The sequence below is a fragment of the Xylocopa sonorina genome, unplaced genomic scaffold (assembly GCF_050948175.1).
Source record: "Xylocopa sonorina isolate GNS202 unplaced genomic scaffold, iyXylSono1_principal scaffold0014, whole genome shotgun sequence".
Classification (NCBI taxonomy): Eukaryota; Metazoa; Arthropoda; class Insecta; order Hymenoptera; family Apidae; genus Xylocopa; species Xylocopa sonorina.
In genome coordinates, this window is record NW_027490090.1 from 2,512,055 (window position 1) to 2,532,265 (window position 20,211).

Here is a 20,211-nt window from a genome sequence, read left to right on the forward strand (position 1 = left end):
GTTAGAATTCGGTGGGTTCGATTGCAATAATAAAATAAACAATTGTACGATATCTTATATAATGAGGTATTAAGGTTATTTGGTGTCCAACGATCGTGTATACGCCCTCCTAAAGTTTACCCCATTTCATTTGGAAATTATTTAACGATACGTGTCACAGTGTTGCACAAGAAGCAGTAATTTCCTCGACACAATTAGATACCATAAGTCTCTGCCGTTCAATTCGAAGTAACTATCAAAGTTTTTCCCCCGAGGAGCACGTTGCATCGGTGGTTAACGGAGCAAACACGCGTGCGTACGTAACGTAAATCTGACTTTGCTAATATTTTACGACCAACGTCATAACCTACCTGAACTTTTTCAGTCTACGATAGGTATGAATCACGTAGTTTATCAATTACAATTTTGAGCTTTAAAGTCCCGGAAGTGACGCAACCGACGTTGAGCTAGTTGTATGTGCACGCAGCCAATGTTACCCCTGTAGAGTACCGTCCCCCGTTATCTTGGTCCTATCGAAGGACTCGGTGTTCTCTCTCGACCATTTATTATTTATTCTGACACAACTTCAGACTTACTGCACAATCGTCAATATTTTACGTTTCACCGTTACCATCTATTTTTCCCTTCGAATATCCAACAGTGCTGCGTCGACGGTGACAAGCGTGAATCGGTTGGCACTGTCTTTCCTTCTCAGAGGATTTTATGTAAGGAATCACAGTAAGTCTCTAAATAAATTACGCTCCGCGGCTCTCTCAAGTCCCGCTTGTTTCCCTTCATTCCAATTTTCACAAAAACCAATCACATATCCGCCTCATTCTTTTCAAATACGAACATACATCAATGAGAGACTTCATTCAACATCTCACATACAAAATGGCGGCGAGCTACCACTTGTTACAAATCCACCTTACGCGTCTTACAATTTTATTTTACATGATAAATACAAATATTTTCATCTATACTATACACTACGTTTTCTCTTGAATTTTACAATTAAAATATCCTTTGATTTTCTATTTATTTCGAACCATTGAAACTAATGAATTTATTTTGATTTCCGATACAAATTATCGCGCTAAATTTGAAATTACCATTTAAACGTATTCCATGAAATGTACACAAGTCAACAACAATGTCAACAAGTTCTTCTTCTATATCGTACTTTATACTTGTTTTTTAGGCAAGTTATGTTCCGTATCCCAAAAACAACAATGCCTGTGACTACTGTCGCCACGAAGAAGCTAAAACAGACGCAAACTTGTTCGTATTCGTCTTACGAATGTACGCAAACTTGCCTCGAGGGATACAGTTATTGCGCCAAGCATATTCTTGAGGATCCGACTGCGCCTTTCAAACAGTGCAGCTTCTTGTACAATACTAACGGTAGAAAATGCCAAAATCCTGCGCCAAAGTTGGATAGAAGAGACATTTCGTGTGTAGTTGATCTAAAGTATTGTTTCGACTTTATTTATTACGATATGCCTTAAATTAATTTGAAAAATTAATTTCTTCAACAGTTATTGTACCGATCATGCCAGGAAAGCTCAAGTAGCACGCATAAAGTCCACAGCCAGACATTCTTTACCGCAAACACCCGAGATGCTGTTACTTAATTTGAGTCACTATGCTAGGAAAGCAAATTCAGGTAACGATGATGCTGAAGACGAGGAAGGGAAAGTGAGAGCGTTAGATCCTTTCGGTAAGTCTTCATAAATTGAATTAATTATTTCAAACTATGAGACAATCAATCTGTTATTACAAATATTCTTTCAGCTGAAATCGATGCGCCTAAAGTAAACGCGAGTGGATGTAGTATCTTAGACTATGCAAGTTCTTCGGATAGCGACGTTGAACCTGTAACAGTGAACGACACTTTAAGGGGAAACTATCTCGATGATAGCGATAATGAAAGTTTATACAGTGCTCAAGAAGACCCTTTAAAGTAAGAAATATCTTTACATATAAATATATGCTTAAACTACTTCAGCTTTCACTCCTTTCCGTAGAATGTCAGCTAGCTTGCTTTGGCTTGAGCAAATTTAAACGATGAAATTATTTCAAACTCCTTCCTTTGTTCTTACTTACTTGCCTTTTGGTAGTTGCTTTTCGCAAACGATGAAACAGTAATTTCTATTGAATCATTAGTATTAATTTTTTAAGGCATGCTGGAATTTTTACTGCCGAGGAAGTGATCTACATTGCAAGAGAGAAACTTATTAGGCTACAGTCACTGTACATAGATCAATTTAGAAGATTAAAATATATATTACGAGAGAAAAGACGAAAGTATCTACACGCACTTAAAAAGGAAAAGGAAACGTTATGCAGCATACACGATCAACCAAAAGAAACTGCGAAAGAAAAAAAGATTTACGAGAAATTGAAAGCCTTAAATCGTTATCATAGGCGAAGCGGTGTCGAAGGTATACTGTACAGGAAATCGTTAGAACGTAGAGCACAGGTAAACGAGTTATAAATTTTATACCAGAAATGTAACATATGATGCTAACGTCGAAACATAAAAGTCGCATATTCGTTACAGGCAACTGAAGGACCTACGCAAAAAATACCAAGCATATCAAAATGTATCTTCACAGAAGGTGGAGTAAAATGTGGGGAAAGGACCCTTCCTGCTGCAAAACATTGCCGCAAACATATCCTAAAAGTAAAATGATTTTATTATAGGTAAAATTATATCGTAATAAGCAGTGATTTTATAAAAACCGTCTTTATGATATTAACAGGATCAACATCAAGTTTTGTTTAAAGCGTGTGGAGCGGTTCGAGCAGATATCGAATGCCACGAGCCTGTACCTGTAATTTTCGATACCAATTGCGTCTTTCACATGAATCTTCCACCTGAATGCAAATTAGAATCCATGAAAGTAAGTTTTTATATTTACTTTTTGTACCAATATGCAGAGAGGGTAATCAGAGTGTTGCAACAATAGTAATTCCATTATTATTTTACGATTACTAGTTTAAAGAATCAAAACCCGAAGTTCAAGAGGTATTAGCAACGGATAATCAATCTATGGAAATTGACGTGGTAGGTGAAATTCAAGAAATTGACCCGGACGATGATATAGCGGGATTAATGAGGGAGATGCGCGATGCAGCACATATGAAGCCAGCATTTAATGAAAGTTTAAATAGCGAAGCTAGCACGGACACAGCAGTCAGTTTATCAGCGCAGATGAGTGACAGAGACGATGTCGTTTCTGTGTGACAAACTATCTTTCTGTGACTTCAGATAGTAAGATCCTAATATATTCGTTATCAATTAGCTATATAAAAATAGCACAATTCAAGAGCCATGTGATACTTAAAAATTTCCTTCGGCTACATTACATACTAATAATTGTACATTAAGTGCCTGAACGTTAAAAGAAATATGTGAACTTGAAAGTATTATTCCGCGTAACAAAGTACCGAATATACTAATGTAATTAGGTTACCCGTTTGTGTGTATATACAATCGCCAATCATCGCTTTCATTTGTAAATATATAATTTTCATTTTTCCATTGTGTAACCCTCAAAGAAATGAAAGAAAAATTCATCTTCTATATGATTCTCAATAAAGACACGTAACAATATATAAACACCAGTTTCTGGAAACTAACGTTTATACTTGGCTGTTTAATTTTTACAAAAAGCACAACTCATTTAGGCAAATACATCGATATTAATAATACAAGATATAATTTAAGAAAGTATTTTCGCTTACAAGAATAGAACGCTTTTTTCAATTTTTACATTTTCTGTAAAAAAATACATCATTATTGAACAAGACATTTAATTATTAACATACAAACAAAATGAATGTCATAAGTAACTTACAATGATAAGTAGATGAGGTTCTTTTTCGTTCGATTCTTTAAACTGTACACTCGTTAAGTAGTGAAAAGAAAACGTGCACGATACTTTTACAAATATAAAAAGGACACATATTTTAAAGAGGAATCTTTCAGTTCACCAGAGTAATCACCACGCGCTAAATGCAGCTAGTTCAAATAATATCATACAACATTGAAAAGATTTTACTTAGTATATTATTTTAGAGAATCGAAGACGTTTCAACTTTTTCATAAGTACAACTAAAAATATTTAGCTTGCAAGTTTTAATCGTGTATTATTTTACGACATGCAGATATGTACATACAATTGTAGGTTACACCAATTGAATAATTGCTGTGGCAGTATGAGGGTACTTTAACATTTCAATATATCCAATCACTATAAATTGTGATTTACCGCCTCTGTTTATCTGCATTCATACATCGTGAAATTACTTTGTGCACAAGCGTATCTATAATTACATAAAACTAGAATATGCTGTGGCATTATCAGTAATCATCTTATTTGGTAGCTTAGTTACTGAAACACAAACTTGTCATATATATATATATATATATATGTACTTTCTTTGTAGTATAATATTCAGGACACTGTGCAAATGCAGAGCAATTATTATAATATAAAACTATTTCGAGAGTAATAAGCACCAAAGTTTTAAAAATAAAAGTAATTTAACTATTTAATTAAACACAGCAATTCTCAAAAGCTGTTGAAAAGATGAAAGAATGATTAGTATGAGAGTTGTTTAATATACGAAAGTACACCACATATAGAGCAATTCTTAATGAAATGCTGTATACCATACGATGAGAACAGATTAGAATTGATTAAACGCAATAAGTATACTTCAAATATTGTCGTTGTGTTTGAATTATCTAACATCCTTCGAGTTGGCTAGCTCATCTGTTCTTGTGCACGGAATACTCTTAATATCGTAAAACATTTAGCATTTACTCCATCTTCTTAAGTTTTTAACAACAAACTATGTTGTTACACGAAATCTTACGCTAAACGTACGAAAAATATCGGGTCAGGATACGCACATCAAATTTTATTAACTCACAGATCGACTTTAAATATATATATATATCTATAGAAAGTACTGTAAAAGCTTACCATCGTTCAAAAAGTTGTCAGTCTTTGTAAGTTTAATCACTGAACATATTCTTAAGATCGTGTTCGTAGAGCGCTATAATTAACATTATTCCAAGGCCACATAATAGCCCTAACGCCTGCAAAATACACTGCCATTGGGAGCTACGCTCGACAGAGTGACTCGAGGATAACTCTGGAATCTGAGCGAAACATTTGCTAGTTCATTTATACTTTCCATTAATTATATCAATGAAAAGATATAAATTACGTACCATATCAACTAATGCTATATATATAAACATTCCTGCAGCAGCAGCAAACATCCAGCTGCTTACAGCAGGAGTACTCCCTAATAATACACCAAATATCATACCGAACAAACAAAGTACAGAGGATAACAGATTATAAAATACTGCTTGCTTTGCGCTCATCCCGGCTTTTAACAAAACTGCAAAATCTCCTATTTAAAACAAAAAAGATAATATTCAGATACAAATTGTAAACAATTTCATCGGCAGTAGCAAGGATATTCGAGGAACTATTTAATCGATACCTATTTCGTGAGGTAATTCGTGACAAAACACAGCTATTGCCGTCGAAAAACCACCCGCTATATTCGCTGAAAAAGCAGCACCTATGGCCATTCCATCTGTAAAGTTGTGCAAACCATCACCCATTACTACCATCCAAGCAACACTCGACATGGACTCGGGTGCAGAATGAACGTGACCTAAATAAAAAATGTTTAAATCGCATCATCGATTATAGTGAAATATATATATATAGATATATAGTAGAAATAAAATGATACGTATCGTATCGACAATTAAATAGTACCATGCGAATGGGTATGACCATGATGTTTTGTTTCATGCTCGCGTATAATAACGGTATAACTTTCCGATTCATTTAATGGTACATCGGCACCATCGACATTTTTCTTGGTATTTACAATTGAATCGTCTAGTCTCCAATCTTCGTTTGGTTTCTTTTCTACATCGTTCATGATTTTCGCAACAGAGTTGCAGTTCGACGTCAACGGTTTTTCCTCTTCGATCACAGGAGGCCTTTCATGATTATTATGCTGACGATTATGATGATTATCTAGACAATAAATATCCTTTTTACGACACAGTAATTATCACTTTCGATACTGCTCAAAACGTGCAATTTTAAAAGACATTAAATGGCTAATTAAAAGTTTCGATTAAACCAAAGAATTCTACCTTGAATTTCTGAGTTAATTTCTCCATAACAATATGGATAAGATGAATATTTGTGTTTACAAAGTTTTTCTCCAACAACATTACTGTTTGGTCCATCGGTTTCTCTCATTACTCTAACACGCGAAGGAAGCTAACATAATGAATACTTTTTCGTTATTTAGGAATATATATAAATATATTCCACAAATATGTCATGACTAATAAACATGGTTTTATTTGTTAATTTCTTTTTCTAAGCGTGAGTTACCTTATTACGCCGTTGTCGAATTTTCCTCCATTCTGCTACTAAGGTCAGAGCTTTTTCCGTAAAAAAAAATAGTGCGAGACCCATCATCGCAACTAGTCCTTTCCACATATTCATATTATGCTGTTCTTTATGATCTGATTCGGCATGATCGTTAACATCGACATGAATACGTTCATGAGCATGATCATGCGATACCATTGCCTGAAAGTAAAATAATTCTTTCTCATATAATAATATAATTTAATGTTTTATGTTAAAGAATTACGCTTGTAGTGTAACATCTTACGTGTGGTAACAGATGAATAAGAGCATCGCCGCACAATGTCCCTACAGCAAGAGCTACTAAAAACTGTAATAACTGATGATAATAAACTTTACCCATAAAAGGTATAACAGCTACACCAAGTAAACCACAGAGGCTGATTATTAAAATACTGATCGTTGAATAGGCCCACACTAAATGAAGAAAGTACATATGTGAAACTGTACAATTTGCATTCGCGTCACATTACGATCGTATACCTTGAATCATATTACGAGTAGTATCTTCTCTAAGATACTTATTAACCGTTATTGGCTTATAATTCTCTGGAACACGAATACATCCATTTCTCTCTGAGCTTGATTCACCTGCTAGTTGATAAACAAGAGCTGGACACACCCGTTCGAAAAGCCAACTTGGTAATGTCGAATTACTATTAGTAATCAAATTGTATGGCATATCTCTTGCAACAGTATTTAATAATTCTTTACTATTTAAGCACTGAAATCAAGTCTCAGTTATTTATTATACGAGTATGAGACTTAAATATACTATTAACAAATTTATGTACTGCACAATCTATCTTACCCGTTCTTTTTTAATTCCATTTTCATATTCCGGTAGGCCATTATTTTGCAGGCTTTTCGACTTATCTGCAACAAAAATTAGTACGTCAATACGTGTACTACATTAAAGAGAGAAGTATGCATATATTAAAAAAACAGTATTGTTGAGAGTGCATTACATCTTGATATATAATTTCATCATTCGGATATAGTTGTTTCAACTGTGTAACAAATACCGTTACTGATAAAAGGATGTTGGTTATCCACGCAAAGTATAATATTACATAAGATATCATCATATAACCGCTGTTATCTCATATAAATGAACAAAGGTAGCATCAAATTTTGTTTACTCATTGATAAAAATAGATGCCTGCTGATGTTATATATTTCTAGCAAATTTCAGCTATACCCCTTACCACTTCTTTTATGCCTTACTGTCGCTGCTTAATGAAGTCAATAATTGGAAAGGAATTTGATCTGTCGAGTTATTAAGAGAATTCTCATATTGATCCAAATCAAAATATTATCAGCTTATATGTGTACAGAGCAGATGTAGCTTCACCTTTATTATGATTGATAGGTCATAATTGGTAATTAAAATTCGTGTATGAGCATTTAACTACGCAAGATAATACTTAGGACAGCCTTGATAGACGTATTATCTCTTAAATATAAATCCTTCCATAAGTTAATTCAAATAAATAAATTTATTTAAAAAAAGAAGTTTCGAGCAATAATTAAAATCAATAAATTAAAAAACTTACCCAATGGATTTTCATGCTGACTAGTAATAATATTATGATTTTCTAATCTTGATATATCTGTTATTAATCTTAATAATCCTAATTTTTTTAACAACTTCTCAAAACCTTCCATTGTTATGCTCGTACCATCCCCGTAAGCTTCGAAAATTTTTCTCATGAAATACTTGTCATCTATAACATCTACATTTCTTTTCGATCTGATTCTATTAAGAGGATATTGATCTCTTTCTAATCTTGCTGTGTTCAATATATTATTCTGCATAATCTCGATTTGACCTAATCTTTCTAGTATTTCTATATCTCTCAAAGTTATGGAATCTTCCTTTGTTATCGGTACAAGGTTCTCTTGGATGTTTTCGTGAGCCTTTACATTTTTTGAGCTTGCCTTTTTAGTGTAGGTTTCATTTATGGCAACTGGCACCAACAAAGTAGGAATTCTGTATCCATTATTATTATCTAACGCTTTAGAAAGTTTAACAGCACCATTGTTACGAGTGCTTAGATTATTTAAATGTAATTTTCTCACATCCTTCTCCTGTGTTTCTTTGGACTTCATTAGTAACAAAGTTGGCTGTAATTGTTCATTAGAATCTGGCAGCTTTTCTGAATTAATAGAATTAGGATCTGTTTGTCCAGTTGTCGAGAAGTCAGCATGAGCTGAACACGGAGTATGTGCGGCGCATAAAACACAAACCACGCAAACTGTGACAAAATGATGCGACATATTTTAAATCCTGTGAAATGAAATAATAAATTTTAGTTCAAACAAATTAAAAAATAATTACATCAAAGGACTAGTAAGGCAATATTGCATCGTGTAGGAAGTAGTTATCATCTATGCAACATTCATAATGATAATAAATACGATTATACTTGGTCGTTAAGTTACATTCTAATTTGTATAATTATTGCAATCGATCATATAAAATGAAATCAAACATTTTACCTTTAATTCTTGTTAAACACCTACTTGCGAACCTTGTATTTAGATTTCAGATACATGTCATTAATTTTTATCACACATTTAAATTTGTAACAGCAGCAGAGTTAAAGAATACATTTAAAAATATTTATGCGTCTTGTCAACCTATCCTATCAACGGTGATAGACAAAAGATAAAAAAAGGTTTACAGCGTATCGTTTCTCATTTAAAGTATATATTAATATTCATGGTAAATTGGCTGTTACCATTTAAGTGCAAGGCAAAAGAGTCGCGAATGCATAACAACAATTATATGGATGGCTTTCGCTTGATATGGAAGTTTTGGACAGCCGATACAATCATAATAGCAGCCCGCACGATACAGCGAGAAGCTAAAGAGCGCGTATTTTATGAGAATAAGCTAGACAAATGATTTAGGATGCGCGTAGAGTGTATCGTGTCCGAAATAGTCAAGGTGTTCGATGTTGCGGCCGCTTAGTCAAAAACCGTATTTTTAGCTGTCAAAAAGAGAAGGAGATCCGTGGTTGTCGCCCTCCTTACCCTGCCCCGCCGTTACGGATCCCCGACAGAATTTAGAATTTAGGTTAGAAAGGCGGCCTCCCGCTTTAATATAAAAAAAAAGACGTGTCAGGTTTTGGCTCGGGACCCGGTTGTTTCTCGTCACCGTACGACATCCAACGATCGCCTGGTTAATTAAACTACGATAAGACGCTGTCATATAATTACCTTTATTCGATCGGTGAAACAAAATTCCCGCTAGGAAGTGGCATATGCTAATTGATCGAGACGCGCTCACCAGCTTGCGGAAAGCTCGCGAAGTCCCACGTTAACGTAAGAGAAACTCTTCGATACTCTTTTGCTGTCCCCTTTCTTCCCTCCACAGCCGACCGCCGAACACCAACACCACCGCGTGCAACAAGTATGCTCTGAACATAGCCGACTGTTCTCCTACAGGACGGACAAGCTTTAAGGAATCTCCTAATATTACGCAATAATGCCTGGAGGCAGCACTGTCGCAACTCGCTGGATCTCAAATTTCAACACGTCGTATTGTCGACACTGTTACCATGTTATACTGCATTAAAACATTTCGGATACCTCTTGCTCCTTTTCAATAATTTACAACTCTTCCAAATTTGATTCTCAGTCAATATCCACACAACTATGCTACTCTTATTTCTGTTCTTCTAATTCGTCTATTACAGTGCACGGTGTCCTGTAATTTCCTTTTCTTCCCAAGCATCCCAGTCAGCTTACTTGTAAATAAATATATCTTTAAGCACATTTCCCAAATATCTATACACACTTTGTCAACATAGCTCCAGATCGAGTACAGGTTCTGCTATATCTGTATCATACAATAAATAAAGTTGCAATTTCACAAGAACTCAACAATTAGAATTGTAAATGACTGTATCAATTTTACAAATGAATTTAATATATTACCAGTATGATTAGTACTCGTTTAGCTAGTGGTATGAATACCAAACAGATATGAAATACAAATAATTACTACGAATTAAATGATGCATCAAATGCAGTAGTTTATAACAGTAAAATGAATAATAAATTTATTTCTCCTTAAATAATACTATGTTGGAAATATATTAACTAATAGGTAACGATGGAATAAAAATCTAAAAGCTTTTAAAACACGTGTAGTAAGGTATACTTTTATTACATAAAAGTATTATAAAAAAAAATGTTTAATCTTCTTCTTCCTCTGGAGCTGCTCCTCCGCTTCCCTTACGCAGATTCTTCCTCTTGACGCGTCCTGGTCTACCACCACCAAATGGAGATTTCAGTGAGAAATCAATGTGCTTTTGTGAATCCAATCGTACGATAAAAGATGGAATATTCACGACCTGTTTGCGCACTCTGGAAAAGAACGATTCCTTCAAATTCGCAGACCTTTTCTCCCTGGTATTATATATATTGCTAACACCTCAACATAGTTACTTTAAGAGGCTACTGTATATATTAAGAATATACCGATATTTTAAGAATGAACGTATGCTCATTATTACGACAGACGTTAAGCGCCAGTCTTTTGGCGCTTAAGTGGCCTGCCTGAAAGAAAACAGTAATACGGAGTGCTGTGCGTCTTAAACATCATAGCTGCCCAGCCAAACATTTAAAGTCACATTTTTCTATCATTCGGAAGCGACAATCAATCGGGAAAACTGTTTGAATACCTGCAGTAGCCAAAAGACTATTACTTTCATATTTTATAGAACTAAGAGGTAATAAGAGTAATTGGAAAAACTAAAAAATGTCTCCAGGTATGAAGCCAGACAAACATAAAACCTTATCCGGTGATTAACCAGGAGTTACTATAGCCTTAAAGATTAGAAACAATCTGTTGTGTGTAATCAGATCTTTCTTGCCCAGTTTTCAAGGCATACACAGGTTACGTATCTCACGAAATTTACCTAATGTGACGTTGACGAATAAGCACACGAGCATGATGGATAGACTTGGCAAGTCCCAATTTAAATACTTGAGTTTGAAGTCGTCTTTCCAAGAAATCTTCTATCTTCAAACCAAGAACGTAATCGAGCTTCATACGGCTTTCGTCTAGCACTCCTATTCTTACCAATCGACGCAATAGAGCATTTCCTGATAAATAGAAATGCTCGATAAGTATAAGCTTACGTAACGTTGAAAAATACTAATCGTATAGTTTGTTCAGAGCAAATAATGTGTCTTCAAAGTTATCAGACAAGAGGTATCACTTAAATCATCATATCTATAAATCTATCGCTATCGAACAAAGATAGTATCCTCATTAAAATTAGTTTAATACCTTCAAACAAACGTTTAGGGTCCTTTTCTTCCAAAGTAAGCAACTCACGAGCCGCTTTCCGGATGTTTGCTAGAGTATACTTAACTCTCCATACTTCGCGTTTGTTACGAAGACCATATTCACCAATAATTCGTAATTCTTGATCTAAACGTGCCTTTTCGTAAGGCCTTCTCGGAGTAACATAAGTTTTCGAGAAAACTGACGGTATCCTCCCGTTCACCATCTTGTAATGTCGTTATCTACATTTATGAACAACAAATATATATTTAATTAACAAAATCTTAGCTCGTCTATTAAATATATATAATATACGCAGTTTTAAACAGATTAATTTATAATAATATCGTAACGTCGAACATTTTTATGCAAGATTATGATTCTATGTAGCATCCGTTACCACGTGTTCGAAGAGCATTGGTAAATGCAATAAATGCGAAAAGAAATTCAGTTTCATGTAATACAATTTTATGTCACGTATTTATTTGCATTCTAGAATTTGAGATTGTGTGATTTAAAATGTAACGTTAAACAAATTTTACGTTAAATATCATACCTTACTCGATCGTGTAAGAATAACGGCCTCACCGCACCGTGAAAGAGGGACAAATGGCCGAGTTTGCGTGCCAAGTTACAATTCTAAAACGGATACAGCGCTCAAACAGGAAATGCGGCGTATTATACGAGTGGTGGGCTTTTCAAAATACAGAAAATAGAATGTAGTATAGTATAATACACATATACGTAACTCATAACCCGTTTTGTAATTTATTATAACAATAAGTTGAAAGACGTTTCTTGCAAATTGAAACAGAAATGCACGACAAAACAATAATGATGAAATTCTCTTCATCTTTAGTTGTGAAATACAGAATTGGAATAAACAACACGTCATCGATTGCATACATATGTAAAATATGTAACATATGAACGCAACAACATAATAATCTCATTATGTTGTAGTTTGCGAATTTTATCATTTTTTGCCCTCTATGTATCAATTTCGAAACACAATGAATTGGCAGATAAGAATGTATTTTATCAATTTCGTGATAAAATTTTAGCTCTTATTATTACCTCTGATCTATTTGTTAATCTGCATGCATTAAACACAAAGTACGTATACGCGCGTCTGTTACATATAATGATTATAATATAATAATTCTTGTTACATAGCAAGTTATACATATATATATTACATATATGTATATGTAATAATTCTAACCTAATCACTTATTATCTTAACAGTTAACTTTGAGACTTTTATAGCTACAAATTCTTCAATAAACTATAAATACATCACACTTGATATTATGATCATCTAACACTATGATGAAGATAAAGTATTCTATTTATATGCATAAATAATTACATAAAAAAGTTTCTTACGTAATAGAGAAATGCATTTTTTAAAGAATCAAACAAAATTTTAAGTATACATGTTATAATATCAACGAAAAAATGTATGTATAGGCATGGAATATATTTTAACGTTTCTCTATCTCTTTAGATTAAGCATGCATGGAAGAAGTCACGTTTAATATTAAGTCACGTTTAATTCACGTTTCAGATTGATATTTTTATTTTTTTTCTTTACTGGAGCATACGCTGATATGCAAGGTTATTCTATTGACCCAGAACATAATCAAACAGAGATAAAGGAAGATGTAAGTAGGAGTCACGCTTTCAGCATAATTAGTATCTCTGTAACACTAAAGGAAGCATTAAGAAAACATTTCTGCTCGGTATCGCGCTATATTGAGAAATACTTTAAGTTTCTGCAATTTTTAATTTATTCATTTTTCAAGCTTTCAATCAAATTTATGTTATGGAGGTTTTGGGACCTGTAAGTACCCCAGCCTTATTATTTTGAATTATGTATATATATTTTTGCATAATCTTTCAATTAATATTATTCTTTGTTACTTTTAACTAAAGTTGCTAAAATTATTTAGAAAATATAAAAATACTGGAATAAAAGAAAAATTACCTATTAAATTATAGAAAGGAAAAGTAATATTAATACGTTTGAATAAAAAAATACCTCTACTTAGAAAAAGAGGTGCACTGCACGGGAGACGAGTTATACGGAACAGTGTCTACCACTCAATATCTCATGTGTTCATTTTCTTTATAAGTTTTCTAGTTCGACGTCCCAAATTTACAAGTATAAGCTGAAAAAGAAAATCAAATATTATCTATTCTACGATTATAATAGAAAAATTAAACAATTACATGATTAAATATGAAAAATATGCCTAGAATTACTATTATCATTTATATATTTTAAATTGTAAATATATAATAATTGATACATTATAATATTTTAAATGTTTAGTTGGGAGTATATAATTTATTTAAAACTATTTGTTTTAGTATCCTATTTTGAAGTCTTTTCTCGCGGGATCATTATCTGGCACGTTTTCAACTATTTTATTTCAACCTTTGGATCTGGTTAAAACCAGACTTCAAAGTAAAGTAAATCTACATATTGGGTAAGTATATAATATCTTTGCAAGCACTATATATTCATAAATTTTTTATATAGAATTCCTCCCTCGTTTACTCTGTTTTACAATTTATTTTTCTTTTAGTGCTTCAAAGAGTGATATCTTTGGGATAGTAGTTCATATAATTAAAAACGAAAATGTGCTTGGACTTTGGAGGGGTATGACTCCGGTAAGAATTTTACAATTATTGAGTTTTAGCACCTTAAGCACCTTGGAGATGCTAAACGATAATTTGTTTCAGTCCATTACTAGAGTTGTACCTGGCGTTGGGCTGTATTTTTCATCATTACACTGGTTAAAACATACATTGCATCTTAATGATCCACTCACACCTAAAGAAGCTTTGTTGTTAGGGATTACAGCAAGATCTATGTCTGGTGCTTTATTAATTCCAATAACGGTAGTAAAGACGCGTTTTGAGGTATGTATGTATGTACCTAATATATATATTATAAATTACCGTATCGTGTATTATTAAAAGTTATAAAATTTATTATAAAAAAAATATTTCACTTGGTACACACACATACACGCACACAGGTTCTCTAAAATTATGAAATTTAATGTTGGTTTTGTTTCAACAGAGTGAAGTTTATAAATATAACAGTGTAAGAGAAGCACTGAAATTAATATACAAACAGGAGGGAGTAAGAGGTCTTTCGAGCGGATTAGTACCAACATTATTAAGAGATGCTCCATATAGTGGTCTTTACCTTACATTTTACACTCAGCTAAAAAACATCGTTATCGAAGCAGGTAAATCTCCACGAAAATAAGAAAACAAATTGTTTCCCCTGTGTCTCCGTGATATAATTTTATCTTTCTAATGCGTATTATCTCTAGACTTGCCCTACGTCAAACCATCCGCTCCAATTCATTTTAGTTGTGGAGTGCTAGCAGGAATATTTGCTTCTATCGTAACGCAACCTGCCGATGTAATTAAGACGAAAATGCAATTATATCCTAATGAATTTAAGAGTGTATATAACGCAGTTTTTACAGTTTATAACAAATATGGTGTATTAGGATATTTTAAAGGCATTGTCCCGCGAATGTTGAGGAGAACATTAATGACTGCGATGGCTTGGACCATATACGAAGAGGTAGCAAAATTTCTTAATCATTTAACTTTTTATTATTAAGACAATTTTAGAAGAAATCACACGAATTAAGCAATGTGTTATTTTCCAGGTTACAAAAAGTATAGGGCTTAAATAGCATTGTTTCTGTTTAGTGATAAATTTTTGGTGTTTGGCGACATAAGATTAAAAAAAAATGAAATAATATACGCACAGTGGAATCAAGACCATTCAGGCAATACAGATATTTACATTTGATGTACAGTATTTTAGTTTGTACAAAGATATAATTTGATTGTTGCAGACAATTATATTATAGGAAATATTTTAGTACTATGTACAGTATTTGGATAGAATATCCTATCTCGCTCAATAATGTATTATTTAGTGTATATACTTATTTAGTAAATTTTATAATTTGTTAAAAAGATTGTACAGTATTCGTTATTTTGTTTATAATTCCAGCTATTTCAATGTTTTGCATGCTTTTTAAAATAACCCGATACTCTCATTGCAGTACTGTTTTATTATTTTTAATTAACAATCTTATGAGTATTACAATGCAAATTATAGACAATTTATCTTGATGTTTTTTCATATGTAGCTAGCCTAATGTAACATTTGCATCAAATACGATTAAAATGCTAGTAAAATCTGTTTTCAAATTTCCGACCGACTTTACAACATAATGTTGACAACGATTAATTATGTATTCAATTTAAAGAGGCTTTATTGTTTTGTATAACCAACTTTAAGGAAACACAATGCGATAAAAATGAACTCAAACGCAAGTGTATAAAATTTATGATTGGAATTTTTAGATTATGCAAAATCTTTACCTTAATATTATATTAAGCAGTGTGCAAGTGAGCCTGTTGCATCGATTACATCCCCATGGCATGTCTTCTGTCTGAAAGTAGACAATACAGTTTTTAAAAGTTGTGATTTATATCATTTTTCTTCTTGTATTTTAATTTCGATCGTTACCAAACAACAGGCTAACGTATCTGTACATTATTTGTTAACCTTGTCTTAATATGCGACATAGTTTTAAAAATATCATACTTCTGTCGGCTACATGTGTGAAAAGCATCTTACACGATTGTAACTGATCGTCTATGCTTGTGACATTGAAGATAAAATAATATCGAAAGTTGCAGACTATTTAACAATAAATATTAATCGTTCTTATACGTGTGTATGTATGTATATATATGTATATATATGTATATATATATATATATATATTTATCACGAAATTTAATAGTACTCGATAATTTAACAGCGTCTCGATACAACAATGCAAGACGATTGTTTACTTAAAGCTATTACTTTTGTGGTCTGTCTTCTTTCGCAAGACTATTTGGTTCAGAAAGCAGATTATTAAATATATGAATGATTTATCATGAGTAAATATGAGTTACACAAATGTAGTACGCGTATAAAGTATGAGTTTTCTATAAGCCGAAATGAAGGAAGGGCGCGACAAAAAGAATAAGATAAGATATGATTAAGGGGGATGTCCTCGGAGCGCGCCGTAAGACACGCATTCCTTGTGACCTGTCATTAACCTTCTAATCGCTGTATACCATAACTAGAAAATTACGACTTTCTGATTGATAGGAAAATTTGACCGAGCATTGCCATGTCCTGTCTTTCAGAACTAAAAATAACGGAGAAAAATGCATGCAAAGGGAACAATATGTATCATACAAATGTATATGACACATGTTCTCGAACTTTTTACAAATAAAGTTGGAAAGACGACGACACGATCCCAAGTTATTTACTGATCGTCAACTATAGTCGTATAGCTGTTAAGTATAATTGATATTTGCGAACTCTCTCTCCCTCTCTTTCTCTCTTTCTATACACAGAAATTCATGTTAAAATTGTCCCACTTTGGCTCCTGCTCCCCAGAGTAGAAACGTTTCCTGACTAACTGGTAAAACACACACTGTTTCACTTTAAATTGAATACGCTACGATAATTACAATCAGGAAGTAAGGAAAGTAAGAGCAGGAATTTGTTATCATAATTTTAAGCACTCAAATATCGCTCGAAAATAAAGATCACCATTTTGAAAATATCTATCTTTCCTAATAAAAGGACATGTTTGGTATTATCATTCCGATATAAATACCTCAGAAATGCGTAGTAGAAGCTAGGATTGTATAGTCACAGTCACACAGGGCACTGTTGTAGCAGGTCTACGGAAGTAGGCACTGTGTCCTCCACTAAACCACTAATTTCTTTTCGACAAAAAAGCTATGCAATCGTTGAAATTATATAATTGATTTACCCTATGAAGACATTATACCGATCAAAGCAAGCATAGGTATACCTTCTCCTATCTTGCTCTGTAGACAATATCTATAATACTACATGATAAAAATACCTTTCGTATGGGAACAACTTTACTACTCCTTGCTCGACATTACCTCGATGCACCGTTTTTCAGTAATACGTTACATAGAGCAAACTCGTCACTTTGAAAATTAAACGCTGTACAAACAGGTCCATATGAAATTTAATAAGAGTGTTTCTCCGATTAATAGGCAGGACCAGAGACTGGTACGCTGTGACTATGCCGTTCTTCAAAATTACAGATAATTATCATGTATATATTATGTGCATCTAATGAAACTCACCTGGTAAAGAACCTGTACAGTAATTGAGACGAATATGGTATATTGTTTAGTGCATACCTGGCTTACTTCTCACTCACTAACCAATCAAGAGTAGTTACTTGTGACTTCGACTTCTAGATCGATGGCGGCGTCGATTATGATGACTCGAGCTTCGATGATCACGACTCCCTAAGTTTCGTATACTCTTTTTAGTCTTTTTAGTCTTTGTAGTCTTTTTAGTAGACTAATAACTTTTACAATTACACGTTTCATACTCACCTTTATCCCGAGCATGACGTCGATGATCATCATCTCGATGTCTATCATGTTTATCTCTTGATCTGCTCCTACTTCTGTGCCCCGAGTTTCTAAACACGATACTGTACATTTATTGAATCTTCTGTCTAACGATAACGTACAAATTTCACTAATTTACCTGTGACTGCTCGAATCGTGTCTGCCTTTATCGTCGTCGCGTCTGCGGCGCTTGTCTCTCTCTCTATCCCTATCCCTATCCCTATCGTCTCTTCTTCGTCTATCAAGTTCTTCGTTAGCACGTGCTCTTTGCTTTCTATCTTCTTCCCTTCTTTGTTCTTTCTCGTCTCTAGCTTTTTCACGTTTACTCTACGGAATTACTCTTCATGTAGTAATTGTCGGTTGAAATTATTAGAGAGAAGTTTAATGCTAAAGACTAGAAATTACCATAATTTCTTGAAGCGCGCTCTTCAACCTAGCATAGCCGACGTGTTGTTTACCCATTAAATGATCGTCGATTCGTTGTTGAGCATCTCCGACGATAAGAAACGCGCCACATACGTCGCATACTTCCATTTGCTTTTCTTGTGCAGCAGCTAGTTCAGCAGTCTACAATAAATTAGAGCTTAAGTTTTAATATCCTTTTACTATCGTATTGTGTAATACGTAGAATAATATTTACTTGATTATAGTGACTATTATCATTAGATTTCCGTAGGGTTTCTCGCTCTTCCTTTAACTGATCGCATAGTCTCATTAGTCCTTGAGCCTGTTCCACGTTGCCTTGTATACCGCTTTGTTCTGCTTCTTCCACTAACTTGTTAATTTTTTCAGTTAAAAGAGCAATTTGTTCTTCGTTTCTTTGAGTTTGCGCCGGTGTCAGAGTGGGCTAAACAAACATAACGATCGATTAGTCTTTTTTATTGTCCTTTTCTCTCATAGAACTGTACATAGCTAAACTACTACAAAGTGTAAAGGCAGAGTACCGCTTCTGTTCTTCCAATAAGGGCTAACCGTTGTTTCCCCTTAATTATTTTCCTTTCGACTTCGTTCAACATGCTTTGACAAAATCTAATAAATTCATCCTCGTATTGTTGCTTTCGATACGAGTAAGGTGCCTTTTCGAATAATTCTCTAGCTTCGTCGTCGTGTACCCGCGAACACGCACCCAGATCTGCCCTCGTATTAACGAATAAATCATGAGGGCAGAATTTAACTAAATACAATTTACAGAACTGGAATGAAAATAAGAATATGCAACGGCTATTATGATGAAATAATAGTAATTCTGAATGCGATGTACTCGTCGAGATCCGTGTCGTCGAGACATTAGCATTTTGCGTGAACTCACTTCTGGATCTTCCCAATTAAGTTCTTTGGGTTTCTCATTGGGAAGTACATTCCTGTTTCTTCCCATAAGCTCGTCGAGAAGAGCAGCAGCAGCAGCAGCAGCCATATTTCGAAATTCTTGATCGAGTATCGTTTATCACGTCTATAAGAGAATACACCGCACGCAGATGGTTTTTGGATAGACACCACGGAAATTCGGTAGCTGGTAGACGTTTTACAGAAATTGTGCGATAGATGTATACATGGATCGGATATTAGATGGATAGATTTATTCCAAAACAATGTACGCACACACTGGGATCGTAAGAGACACAAACGAAGTGATAATACTTTGATTCTAACCCTGAACTTTTCTACTTCAGAAGGCGGTAGTGTAGCAAACAATATGGCGAAACTCGTCGAAAGTAAATACCTATAGATGCGAAAGAAACAAAAGAAAATCTATACTCGTACGCGTTCAATTCGATAAACAATGCATACCAAGCGAATTTCGACTTGTTTTATTTACTCGTCAGCTGTTCCTTTTCTGCGTATTGCGCCGCAATACCTTGGGAAATTAGAAAACGCACTATGCTACAACAGAACGCAACACGAATTGCGCTATGACCTTTCCTTACT

The 20,211-nt window shown here is 33.9% G+C and overlaps 6 protein-coding genes across 15 annotated transcripts in view; 3 read left to right on the forward strand and 3 right to left on the reverse strand.

The window, feature by feature from the left end:
• LOC143431888 (zinc transporter foi-like) overlaps window positions 1–9,999 on the reverse strand; it is a 93,967-nt gene extending 83,968 nt beyond the window's left edge. The window contains exons 1-12 of one of the 4 annotated variants that reach the window (XM_076908864.1): window positions 9,693–9,999; window positions 8,024–8,757; window positions 7,279–7,343; window positions 6,951–7,191; window positions 6,715–6,884; window positions 6,429–6,629; window positions 6,182–6,311; window positions 5,793–6,059; window positions 5,509–5,685; window positions 5,228–5,415; window positions 4,977–5,155; window positions 4,697–4,867 (exon numbers count right to left, since the gene is read on the reverse strand). In XM_076908864.1, coding sequence (XP_076764979.1) covers window positions 5,009–5,155; window positions 5,228–5,415; window positions 5,509–5,685; window positions 5,793–6,059; window positions 6,182–6,311; window positions 6,429–6,629; window positions 6,715–6,884; window positions 6,951–7,191; window positions 7,279–7,343; window positions 8,024–8,747 — 2,310 coding nt within the window. In that variant the 5' untranslated portion in view covers window positions 8,748–8,757; window positions 9,693–9,999 and the 3' untranslated portion in view covers window positions 4,697–4,867; window positions 4,977–5,008. Of the gene's footprint in view, window positions 1–4,696; window positions 4,868–4,976; window positions 5,156–5,227; window positions 5,416–5,508; window positions 5,686–5,792; window positions 6,060–6,181; window positions 6,312–6,428; window positions 6,630–6,714; window positions 6,885–6,950; window positions 7,192–7,278; window positions 7,344–8,023; window positions 8,758–8,993; window positions 9,116–9,211; window positions 9,317–9,692 lie in introns of those variants that run through there. The other 3 variants (XM_076908867.1, XM_076908866.1, XM_076908865.1) reach the window with 3 other exon arrangements.
• Window positions 1–20,211, forward strand: part of LOC143431891 (uncharacterized) — a gene marked incomplete at its 5' end in the record, with an annotated part of 76,322 nt that overhangs the window by 51,692 nt on the left and 4,419 nt on the right. The window lies entirely within an intron of this gene.
• On the forward strand, window positions 299–3,530 carry LOC143431860 (KAT8 regulatory NSL complex subunit 2-like). 2 transcript variants are annotated; one of them, XM_076908839.1, is made up of 8 exons: window positions 299–717; window positions 1,181–1,432; window positions 1,518–1,699; window positions 1,774–1,942; window positions 2,146–2,461; window positions 2,543–2,665; window positions 2,745–2,885; window positions 2,981–3,530. In XM_076908839.1, exons 2-8 carry the CDS (start codon window positions 1,188–1,190, stop codon window positions 3,227–3,229), a joined length of 1,425 nt encoding a protein of 474 aa, XP_076764954.1. In that variant the 5' UTR covers window positions 299–717; window positions 1,181–1,187; the 3' UTR covers window positions 3,230–3,530. The 2 variants fall into 2 exon arrangements, with proteins under 2 accessions (XP_076764954.1, XP_076764955.1); XM_076908840.1 differs by having other exon boundaries at window positions 303–717; window positions 2,161–2,461.
• LOC143431847 (small ribosomal subunit protein uS4) lies at window positions 10,612–12,388 on the reverse strand. 3 transcript variants are annotated; one of them, XR_013102740.1, is made up of 5 exons: window positions 12,326–12,388; window positions 11,773–12,011; window positions 11,399–11,585; window positions 10,959–11,178; window positions 10,677–10,844 (listed from the first exon to the last, which is right to left on the reverse strand). XR_013102740.1 is itself a non-coding variant. In XM_076908813.1 (4 exons), exons 2-4 carry the CDS (start codon window positions 11,993–11,995, stop codon window positions 10,673–10,675), a joined length of 582 nt encoding a protein of 193 aa, XP_076764928.1. In that variant the 5' UTR covers window positions 11,996–12,011; window positions 12,326–12,388; the 3' UTR covers window positions 10,612–10,672. The 3 variants fall into 3 exon arrangements, 2 of the variants coding, with proteins under 2 accessions (XP_076764928.1, XP_076764929.1); XM_076908813.1 differs by lacking the exon at window positions 10,959–11,178 and having other exon boundaries at window positions 10,612–10,844; XM_076908814.1 differs by lacking the exon at window positions 10,677–10,844 and having other exon boundaries at window positions 10,990–11,161.
• Window positions 13,279–15,788, forward strand: LOC143431672 (mitochondrial glycine transporter-like). Of its 3 annotated transcripts, none has more exons than XM_076908591.1 (7): window positions 13,280–13,436; window positions 14,146–14,264; window positions 14,364–14,448; window positions 14,521–14,700; window positions 14,864–15,035; window positions 15,123–15,382; window positions 15,471–15,788. In XM_076908591.1, the coding sequence occupies exons 1-7, from the start codon at window positions 13,383–13,385 to the stop codon at window positions 15,495–15,497; spliced, it is 897 nt and encodes a 298-aa protein (XP_076764706.1). In that variant the 5' UTR covers window positions 13,280–13,382; the 3' UTR covers window positions 15,498–15,788. The 3 variants fall into 3 exon arrangements, with proteins under 3 accessions (XP_076764705.1, XP_076764706.1, XP_076764707.1); XM_076908592.1 differs by lacking the exon at window positions 13,280–13,436 and adding an exon at window positions 13,464–13,615; XM_076908590.1 differs by lacking the exon at window positions 15,471–15,788 and having other exon boundaries at window positions 13,279–13,436; window positions 15,123–15,421.
• LOC143431670 (luc7-like protein 3) lies at window positions 16,007–20,141 on the reverse strand. 2 transcript variants are annotated; one of them, XM_076908588.1, is made up of 8 exons: window positions 19,595–20,141; window positions 19,230–19,478; window positions 18,926–19,132; window positions 18,691–18,852; window positions 18,425–18,612; window positions 18,268–18,368; window positions 17,502–18,177; window positions 16,007–16,268 (listed from the first exon to the last, which is right to left on the reverse strand). In XM_076908588.1, the coding sequence occupies exons 1-7, from the start codon at window positions 19,697–19,699 to the stop codon at window positions 18,104–18,106; spliced, it is 1,086 nt and encodes a 361-aa protein (XP_076764703.1). In that variant the 5' UTR covers window positions 19,700–20,141; the 3' UTR covers window positions 16,007–16,268; window positions 17,502–18,103. The 2 variants fall into 2 exon arrangements, with proteins under 2 accessions (XP_076764703.1, XP_076764704.1); XM_076908589.1 differs by having other exon boundaries at window positions 16,017–16,268; window positions 18,268–18,356; window positions 19,595–20,137.